This window comes from Pleurodeles waltl, chromosome 6, assembly GCF_031143425.1.
Source record: "Pleurodeles waltl isolate 20211129_DDA chromosome 6, aPleWal1.hap1.20221129, whole genome shotgun sequence".
NCBI lineage: Eukaryota > Metazoa > Chordata > Amphibia > Caudata > Salamandridae > Pleurodeles > Pleurodeles waltl.
In genome coordinates, this window is record NC_090445.1 from 491,664,214 (window position 1) to 491,675,003 (window position 10,790).

The following is a 10,790-nucleotide window of genomic DNA, read 5'->3' on the forward strand; positions in this document are numbered from 1 at the left end:
CCCAACAGGCCAGATCTATTGACACAACACAACCAAAAGATCAGACACCCAGATCCAGCATCGCTGAATCTAGCAATTTGGCCCCTGAAATCCTAGAATTCGGGCACTTACAACTTACCCAAGAATGTATGGAAGTCATAAAGCAAGCCAGAAGGCCATCCACCAGGCACTGCTATGCAAGTAAATGGAAGAGGTTTGTTTGCTACTGCCATATTAATCAAATCCAACCATTACACACGACTCCAAAACATGTAGTGGGTTACTTGCTTCACTTACAAAAATCTAACCTGGCTTTCTCTTCCATTAAAATACACCTTGCAGCAATATCTGCATACCTGCAGACTACCTATTCAACTTCCCTATATAGGATACCAGTCATTAAAGCATTCATGGAGGGCCTTAAGAGAATTATACCACCAAGAACACCACCTGTTCCTTCATGGAACCTAAATGTTGTCCTAACTAGACTTATGGGTCCACCTTTTGAACCCATGCACTCCTGCGAAATACAGTTCCTAACCTGGAAGGTTGCATTTCTCGTCGCCATTACTTCCCTAAGAAGAGTAAGCGAGATTCAGGCATTTACAATACAAGAACCTTTTATACAACTACACAAGAATAAGGTCGTCCTAAGGACTAATCCAAAATTTTTACCAAAGGTTATTTCACCGTTCCATCTAAATCAAACAGTGGAACTTCCAGTGTTCTTTCCACAGCCAGATACCGTAGCTGAGAGGGCACTACATACATTAGATGTCAAAAGAGCATTAATGTATTACATTGACAGAACAAAGAACATCAGAAAGACTAAACAACTATTTATTGCATTTCAAAAACCTCATGCAGGAAACCCAATATCAAAACAAGGTATAGCCAGATGGATAGTTAAATGCATCCAAATCTGCTACCTTAAAGCTAAACGACAGCTGCCCATTACACCAAGGGCACACTCAACCAGAAAGAAAGGTGCTACCATGGCCTTTCTAGGAAACATCCCAATGCAAGAAATATGTAAGGCAGCCACATGGTCTACGCCTCACACATTCACCAAGCACTACTGTGTAGACGTGTTATCCGCACAACAAGCCACAGTAGGTCAAGCCGTATTAAGAACATTGTTTCAGACTACTTCCACTCCTACAGGCTGAGCCACCGCTTTTGGGGAGATAACTGCTTACTAGTCTATGCAGAACATGCGTATCTACAGCGACAGATGCCATCGAACTGAAAATGTCACTTACCCAGTGTACATCTCTTCGTGGCATCAGTCGCTGTAGATTCGCATGTGCCCACCCTCCTCCCCGGGAGCCTGTAGCAGTTCGGAAGTTACCTTCAACTATTTGTATATATATCATTTCAACCTTAAATAAGTACATACTTAGTCACTCCATTGCATGGGCACTATTACTTCAATTCAACTCCTACCTCACCCTCTGCGGGGGGAAAAACAATCGAAGATGGAGTCGACGCCCATGCGCAATGGAGACAAAAGGAGGAGTCACTCGGTCCCGTGACTCGAAAGACTTCTTAGAAGAAAAACAACTTGTAACACTCCGGCCCAACACCAGATGGCGAGCTATGCAAAACATGCGAATCTACAGCGACTGATGCCACGAACAGATGTACACTGGGTAAGTGACATTTTCATTCTATAACAAAACCTATTGGCTGGATTTGTCTCTGAGTGTGTGTGTTCCTCATTTATTGCCTGTGTGTATGTACAACAAATGCTTAACACTACTCCTTTGATAAGCCTACTGCTCGACCACACTACCACAAAATAGAGCATTAGTATTATCTCTTTTTGCCACTATCTTACCTCTAAGGGGAACCCTTGGACTCTGTGCATGCTATTCCTTACTTTGAAATAGCACATACAGAGCCAACTTCCTACAGGCACGAAGAATAATTATCTAAATAAGAGCATACATGTTTCAGCCAGAAGGTGTAATTTTGATTGGCAGGGGCAAATGTTTCACAAGAAGCTGATTTTGAGGAGGCATTTGAAGCTTTGAAAAGAAAGTGCTTTTGCATGTGAAGAAAGAAGGGCGTTCAATATTCCAAGGCGTTGTTGGAACCGTAACTGTTAAGTGGATTTTTCCTTAAGTCAGGAGTGGTCAAAGAGTTTCTGTCTTTAGTGGAGATGGCAAGTCCCTCTGAAAAAAGAAAGCTTCTAAGCCGGGTACTTTGTAGACTGGTGTGTTTTTAAGGTAAGGCAGGCATCAGTGGTGCGGTGTGTCTCGACTGAGAGCTATGTCAGGTTGACAAATCCAGTGGTGATGTGTTCTGATGTTTTCTGTATTGGTGCAGAAGCTGATCAAAGCACGTAGCACTGCTCTGAGAATAGCTGGTCCGTTTTCTGGTAGACCGGTGCAAAAGCAGGATCTGTAGTCTACACGAGAGATAACCAGAGACTCCACTTCCAAATTCACATCTTGGAAGAGAATGCATTTGTTCTTCTTAAATGTATGTAAGTGGAATCTTAAAAATTTACCCATGGGTTGGATGTGTTTTTCTTTTAATATTGAGGTTAGAGTCCAGAAGGAATCCCAGAAGTTTTTCTAAGGTGGTGATGTGTGGGGTGACGTCTGCTGCTTTTATGATTTAAGCCTGTTTAAGCCTAAACAGATCAGTGGCAGTGTCCGGTGTAGGTGTGAGGAGGGGAAATTCAAAATTGAGCAAATAACATGCTTTTGCTCCATCCATTTGTGGATGTGATGCAGTGAGGATTTTACCTTGACAGTTGATTCAGAGAGATCTAGTTTGAGATAAACCGGAGTGTTGTGAGAGTACTGGCGGAAGGAGATGGCACATCTTTCAGGAGTTGAAACTAAACGTTCCAAATGAATATTAAACAGAATTGTTGCTAGGATGGAGCCATGAGGGACACTGCATAAGACGGAGGGAACAGAATAGTTATTGCCAGTTGTGTTTGAGCTTTAAAAAGATATGAGTAAGCCCAGTATTGGACAGTTAATGTGAAACTCATCTCAGTTTTTAAAGTGCACAGTACAATTTGGTGGGCAACAGTATCAAAAGCTGCCGTTTTGATATAGTAGGAAGAGGTGGCGGGGTGGCCTTTATCCAAAGATGCACAAGATGTCATCACTAGCCATGAGATTCTCTATGTGTATTGTCCAAAAGCCAGAGTTGAATATTACTAGTAGCTTTTTGTCTTGCTTGTGTTGTTTAGGGTTGAGTGCCCAAGCACTCTAGAGCCTGTTGTAATCTCTCTGTGGGCTTTTAACAACGCCCACTTTTGCTATTTATTCATTGCTGTGCTTGTCTTAAATGCTACATTTTTAGTGGTACATTATGTGACATGTCCCTCCTTTGTGTGCTGAATTCTCTCCCCAGGCGTTTTAACTAAGTGAACATTTTAATTTTGGCCATCAAACTACGTCACACTTCCTCCTGTTACAGCATGTGATGGCCCCTCCTTTGGTTTCGGTTTGCCTTTCATCCCAGCTGGGATCCCTTATAGACATTCACGCAGGGAGCCATTAACTCTCAAGGTGGCTGTGGCTCTCTGAATCTGCTTGCGTCTGTCAACTGTTTTACTTTTAATTTTCAGTTTGTGGCTATCCCTAACTCGAGCGAATGAGAGACCCATTGCATTGCAAATGCTTGTTTTATGTTTGTAGCTAAGACTGTTGTGTTTAGAACTTATGTCACACCTGGGGATGCTGTGCTTAGCAACAGTATGCTTCCACTTCTGGAATCCGGTGTGTGGATTTTGCAGAAGCTGTGGAGCAGACATTTGCTAAAGATCCCTGGCTGGAGGGGTCATTGGGAGATGCTTAATAAACCACTTGAAAAAGAATTAGAGGCAGTGCCGTTCTTCAGAAAAAAGGTATCATTTTACTGTTACTTTTTTTTTTTTTTTTTTCCTTTTTTTTGTGGCACCTTTAAGCTAGGGATTGGTGTCAGTGCAACAAACCACTGCCAAACTTGCTTTCTCGTGTACCTTCTCTACAGGTTTTTTTCTTTTTTAATCTCTACTATGGAGATGTAATGTGTAGGAGCTGATTGGCACTGTATATTTTGCATATCCTGTCTCAGACGGGGATTATATTTCATGAATAAAGCATGTAGTGGCTGAAATACATTGTTCATGTACTTTTGTGTAAATTATTATTTTATAAATATTTTTAGAAACTAGATGTTGCTAGATTTTTATATTGTAAGTGCATCTCAAGTTGCTGAAAGTGCCTTACATACATAACTAGTGCCAGCACGTTTTAAAAGAACCCCATGCATATCTACACCAAGGCACACAATCGGGATTATTTGCTAGCTGACTCGTGTCACTTAGTGGATAGGTTACTCTCCAAATTGTCTGTAGTGTGGGTGCATCTACGAATGCTGGAGACATGTTCATTGTGTGTGGTATGTGTCATAACCGGCTTCTGTCCCACTTCTAGCATCTCCTGTCAGCTCAGTAAAGGCGTATTCAGTTAAACTGATGTAATTCATTTCATATTCATCTTTGCAGCTGGTATGCCTGAAATGAAAGTGGCTGTCGTACAGAAAAGGAGCGGGCTTTTGCATGGCTAGCAGGCAGTGACAGGATTGCTGGAAGGTGGGAACTCACGGAGCTGGCATCCACGCACACGTTTCCCAGACACTTGCAGGGCTAGCAGACAGGCACTTCCAAAGCATAAAGGCAAACACTCCCAGAGCAGACAGCAACGCACAGGGCAGAAGTACAGAGCAGGCAGATGTGCATTAGTATATTGATACTGGGTGCCAATATAGACATGAAGTTCACAGGGCATGCAGCAAAAGTAGTGCCGGCAGATAGTCGCGAAGAAGGAAGTCAGTTCCCTTAGGGACTCTTACTGAGCAAGCACGCATTTGAAACAGGCACACATAATTAATTAGGTAGGGTCATGGACCTAGTCATCTGTCAGCCAAGCCTCCAACTCCCACCACCCATATACTCTTATTTATCCTTCCATTCACGATTTACCAACCTTTAAGCATCGATCCACACAGCCCCATGTGTTCATCATGCACCATCAAACAACCATTCTTTTATCTGTCCGCACTTTCTTCCATCCAGCTATGCATCCTTCTGGTTGTTTGCCCTTACCACTGTCCACCCTTCCACTCATGCCTTTATATAGCCATCCAGCCATAAGTCAATCCATGATTCCAGTCAGCCATCATCTCCTTCTGTATCCGTGTTCTCTGACTGCTTGTGTCTGCGTGTTATCTATGTGCATCTGGGTATTATCTGTGTGCATATGAATTACTGTAGTTTTTTTTTTCATGTGAACCAAAAGTATCACACGTCATACAGCCATGGACAAAGGCACCCCCACACACCTTAAACTTGAACTATTGCCTTTGCCTGTGCTTGTTAATAAAAGTGATAGGCCAACAGTGCGTGTCAGAATGAGTAGGTGAAAGCTATGTATTAAAGTAGTGTTATTTAAAATGTTCTGGGTTTGCGCATCAGTTTGTAAACTTTCTAAGTTTATGAATGTATTGAACCTACCAGTGACGCAGGGCGTGGGTTTATGCTCATCGCAGTTGAGATCCTGAATGTCTTTTTTTGGAAGTTATTCTCATTTTTTGGACAACGCAGTTTGTGTTCTAGAGCTTAATCACATTGTACTGTAACATTTTTATTTTTGATCCATTCAGGAGAAAGTTGCTAAAGCCCAAGAGGTGAAAGATTCCGCAATTGAGGGCCTTGAGGAGGCAATTGCAGAGGAGAACAAAGAACAGTGGCGGGTTGAGGGACGCCATTACCTTTTTGATGCTAAGAGAGTAAGTGTATTCTTGTCGAGAAAAGGAAGGTTCTCCATAAACTTTTATAATCTAAAAGTGCTGTAACTAGCTAGCAGCTCTGTTCTAGGAACTGTGCCTTGAAAGTAGCTGCTTAATGCTCTTGCTCTCTAAAATTCACAGCCAGAAGACTGCTGCATACAATCGCATCTGCAAATATTACTTAACCGCAGTAGGCTGAGATTGAGGTCCATAGGAACGAGAGACTGTTATACATGTGTATTACAATATAACTTTGAATGTACCCTACTTTCTCCTATGTTTTTTTTGTTTTAGAAGTCCGCATGAAAAGTGCCCCATCTCAGCATCCCTGGAAAGATGCCCCATTTTACCTCTTAATGTATACTTTTGCCCCACCCAACTCACATTTGACGCACAGTAAATTGGCATTTTTCCATTTGAGCCGTTTACAAAGTTGTTACACAGGGCGTGGCAGATGTATGGTATCCATTACAAGGTTTTCTCGTTAGGCCCAAATAATCTTAACCAATCTGGATGAATCTGAAAGGGCAAGCACTTTAAGTAGCACTGAAAGGGGGACCGATGGGAACCGTTTCCTGTTTGTAAAATCAGCAGTTGTGTGAAAACGAAACCCCATCACAAGGATTACTACTTTTCAAAAACAAAGAAATATTTTAATTTTATACTGTACACTTATTCACTCACCCAAATGCTCTAGCGCTGTCTTTACATATTTATTTTTCCGTTTTTTGCGGGAGGAAGGGCCAGATGCTATAAGACTTTTTTTTTTCTCCTCTGGCCGTCCATATGACTGTTTGTGCTTTCCGTGCATATTCCGCTATGGATTATAACTAAATGCTGTTCACCTCTTATATCAACTACATGTTGCGCCTTTTCTTTATTGTGTAGAACAACATTGTCATGCTACTCGAGTCAAATTACCGGGAAAGACTTCTTAACGTTTACCATGAGGTGAAGAAACGCTTAGACTATCAAGTCAACTTGCAGCACGTTAAGTTTAGCCGGGAGCAAGACCATATGGTGAAATGGGTGGAGAATAATGTTATTCAGAGTATCTCTGCACAACAGGTATTGTACATTTATTTTTCTTTGAAGCTTATTGAATGAATTCAGCAATGAAATCCCCATGTCCTTTTTCAGAGAAAATGCTGGTCTGAGAATTAAAATGCTACTTTGAATGCTACTGGTTTTGGTGATATATTGCTATCGTAGCAAACTTTTATAGCTATATGGAACATCCCATGCTCTTAGAAGTGTAGGTTTATTGTGTAAACATTGTTAAAATAGTGTTTGAAAATATTTATTGAGCTTAGAAAGCTGTAAATTGTGGAGCATGTTTTTTTGTTTGTTTTTTTGAGTTCTCAAAACTTAATATCAAACTGCCTTCTTACATAACTTAAATAACTATTTTTTGCATCCTTTTATGATGCAAACAAAGTGAGCTATCACTGCTTACTCGTTATTTTCTATTCTTGTCAAAGTGTGTCATCCAGGTTGAAAAGTAATGTTTTTATACAGTGCTGCAAGGTAATGTGAATACTCCTGTTAAACAATTCATTACTAACTGAAAACCAAACGACCCTTGATGAGATGATGATGATGATGAAATGAACAGGCAACTCATGTTTGATTCTGAGTCCGATTACTGCTCACTGGGAGTTATCTAAACATTATTTTTACACCTTGATGCTGTCCTTGAATTCCAGTCACTTAAAACCCCACTTCTTATTCTTTAGCAACCTCTACCACCCAGAAACCACATACAAACCAGTTATCCCAATTTCTTTCTGATCACTCACTACAGAACACTCCAGTGTGTCTTCACTTTTTACACCCAAGTCCATTGGTTACTTCATCTCCTTTATTCTCCAGTTCTCTTTATGTGCATAATGCTGAAAATCTTCTCATTTCATATGTTCAACACTCCACACCTCAAGCTGCATATTTCAGACTGTCTTGCGGTCTTCAGCCTTTAGATTGCGTTCTTCTTACGCTCTAGACATTCTTCTCCCGACACTGTGAAACATGGGTTCACTATGTGCATAGAATCATTTGAACAATTGCATACTGCTTGGCAAAGATTACTAACATTGTCTGAATTTGCCCAGACATTCCCTTCCACACAGTGAAGGCATTGATCCCTGCATTAGTCTGCAACCACAACTCTTCATATTGTCTCTACTTATGAGGTGCTAAAGCTTGCCACAGTGACCCTGAACAATCTTTCCAAGCGGATGTGTCATGGATTATCGCCACCAGGTTTCCTGTGATTTCACGAGCTAGAAGAAATAGAAGTTATTGATCCTAGTATTTTCAACCATTAAATGTTTCTTCTAACACCATCCTCTGAAATCCTATTTGTTACATCTGTGCTCAGATTTCCTAGTGATACCTTGTCCTTCAGTTTATTGGCAATCCTCCACTGTTTCTTCTGAGCTTCGTTCAGTCTGTTTCCCAAGTCTACAACTGCTCTGAACGACTTCTCCCTATTATAATGTAACAATGACATGTCTCAGTCTTACTCTGTTCCTCCTTTCATCTCTCTTCTAGCCAGAAACTGTGCTGTTAGATGTATAAATGATAAATATATGTAATGTCTTCCTATCCTTAAACATATTTTTCTTACCTGCCATATTTGGTAACCCTACCAAGCGGATATCGAATTAGGTACTCTTCTTTTCATGTCAAAATTCTTCTTCTGTGCAGTGAATGCAAATTTTATATTTACTTGCCCTAGCAAAAACTTTAGCTTCAACCGTAATCATTCACCACTTTTCTACACTTTTTTTTTTTTTTCCTTATCCCAAACTTCCCCAAGGCTATAAAACCAACAATAGGAGAAATATTTAAGAAGGCAAATCAGGTTGTTTGTCAGCTTAGCATTCCGTTTCCACAACATCATTACAGGTGATCTTCCTGCTGTACATTTTTTTCTAAAACTTATTTTTATTCAGTAATTTCAAAAGGTACTGCGAGGCCAGACACAACTGTGAACTCTGTTGTCCGTGTACAGCTTTCATGAATAGTAAAGTGTATTTGACCTTAAGCACTGCTAACTATTCACCCCGTTCCCCCCCTTGACTCCCCACAAAAGCACTTAAACTTTGACCTTGTAATTACAACTGGAATAGATTTAAAGCTATACCAAAGAGCACACAAGTGCCTTAGTTAAATAAGTTAATGCTATTATAAGTTTCAGTAGGGTTGTAGTGGTCCAGAATAGATCTTGTAAGAATCATCACATGAACAGACCCTAGGCTCGAAAATTAGTCTAACAAGACATGAGTCATTCATAAGTTGTCTGGAACTGGTTTCCAAATCCCTAAAGTGTGTGTGTTTTCAAATTGTAGATCAGTCTTTTAGTGGTCAGGGTATCCTATAGATGAACCTACCAGTTTGCTGGGTTGGGGTTTTCTCCTCCTCAAGTGCTATAAACAATTTAGACACCTAAAGGCAATACCCAGTTAAAATTCTAATAGGGCGTCCATCCAGGTGGGCCTAAATCCCTACAATACAACTAATGAGTTCTTGGATTGGGCAGCCAAGTATGACCTTTAGTAAGACTCAGAACTTTTGAGAACCTCCACTAAATATGCATGATATCCCAAATAAACTTGAACCCTCCTCAAACGAAAGAGCTTGCTGTTGGATACATACATTGAAGTTTATCTGTGGTGTGATGCCAGTTGCTTCATGCCTTGTAATGTGCCTCCTTGCTCTTAGAACTTCTCGTACACCTAGAGTGTCATTTCTAAGGAAGTCCCACTGTGGTCTTAAATCAACCTTCCTCATTGAATATTTAATTTCTTTCTTTGTGCCCACAGAGAGATAGTTTGGATCATAGGGGGAAAACTAGAGCCTGGATGTGTTTTAATAATCTTCTCAGATCTCATTTTACCACTGCTTGAGACACCAGTTGATGAATCAACCAGAGTTTAACGTGTGCTTCCCATAACCTTTCTGACTTGCCCACTACAAAGGCCTATTCATGCTGAGCAGATGATTTTATCACCATCTTCTCAAACATATCAGAGGTGTCTCTACGGCCTCCACCTAGATTCAAAGGGTCCCAAGTCATTGCTGCTATGAAGTTCCTTGTGAATTATATGGGTGCGGGAAGGTGATGAAAAAGACATCCGACCATGCCTCAGTGAATGCAGTATTGACCCATACTTTCTGTAATGATTTTATTGAGTGCAAATGTGTGAGCTTGGCAATCTGTTCCCTGTGGAGAACATTGGAAGCCCCCAAGGGAACCTTCATATAGCTCGCTTTTCGATGCACGTTTTCTTGGGCTTATTTTTATATATTAAATAACCGTGACAAGTCGATTGCAGCCTTGAAAATGAAATGAGTGGTTAATAATGAACTGAATCATTCTTTATACGTTCCCCTTTCATAACTCTTTTAATTTTACTTTGAGAGAGAGGAGTTGGAGAACAGTGGAGTTTTGGCCTCACTGTTTTGTCTGCAGTACAGGTAGACCAACTTTAATTTATGTACTGCTGTAAAATTAACGTTTGTGTATCTCACAAGTCAATCCATGGTCAAAGGTGGTTGGATGTACTGGGATATGAACTGCTGAATGACTTAACAATGTATACATTCACTCTTTTTTTTTTTTTCATAATAGGAGAAAGAGAGTATTGCAAAGTGTATCTCGGACTTGAAGGCGTTATCCAAGACTGCACAAGCCAGTTTGTAAATGCAAGATTTTACACCTTCATGTTACGAAGCAACTGGAGTGGGGCTGTTCATATACCGTATCCTGTAATCTAAATAAAATATTTCTTAATTATATCGGAGTGTGTGTGGTTATGATTAAAAACTGGAAAATAAATTACCAAATGTTCTGTATCGTGCTATTTTGTGTTTTAGAAATATGATGGTAGAGTCATGGAACTACACTAAAAGTAAATCTAGGGGACATACACCGGGGTAGCAGATACCACTAAGGTGCTTTTTCACTTTCTAGTTTGTGTGATAGCTTAAACACAGTGAAAAGGTGTTAA

At 40.5% G+C, this 10,790-nt stretch overlaps 1 protein-coding gene across 1 annotated transcript in view; it reads left to right on the forward strand.

Moving 5' to 3' along the window:
• Nucleotides 1-10,578, forward strand: part of ATP5PB (ATP synthase peripheral stalk-membrane subunit b) — a 50,059-nt gene extending 39,481 nt beyond the window's left edge. Inside the window, exons 5-7 of the mRNA XM_069238646.1 lie at nucleotides 5,653-5,778; nucleotides 6,667-6,846; nucleotides 10,412-10,578. Coding sequence (XP_069094747.1) covers nucleotides 5,653-5,778; nucleotides 6,667-6,846; nucleotides 10,412-10,483 — 378 coding nt within the window. The 3' untranslated portion in view covers nucleotides 10,484-10,578. The remainder of the gene's footprint in view (nucleotides 1-5,652; nucleotides 5,779-6,666; nucleotides 6,847-10,411) is intronic.
• The last annotated feature ends 212 nt before the right edge of the window (nucleotides 10,579-10,790 follow it).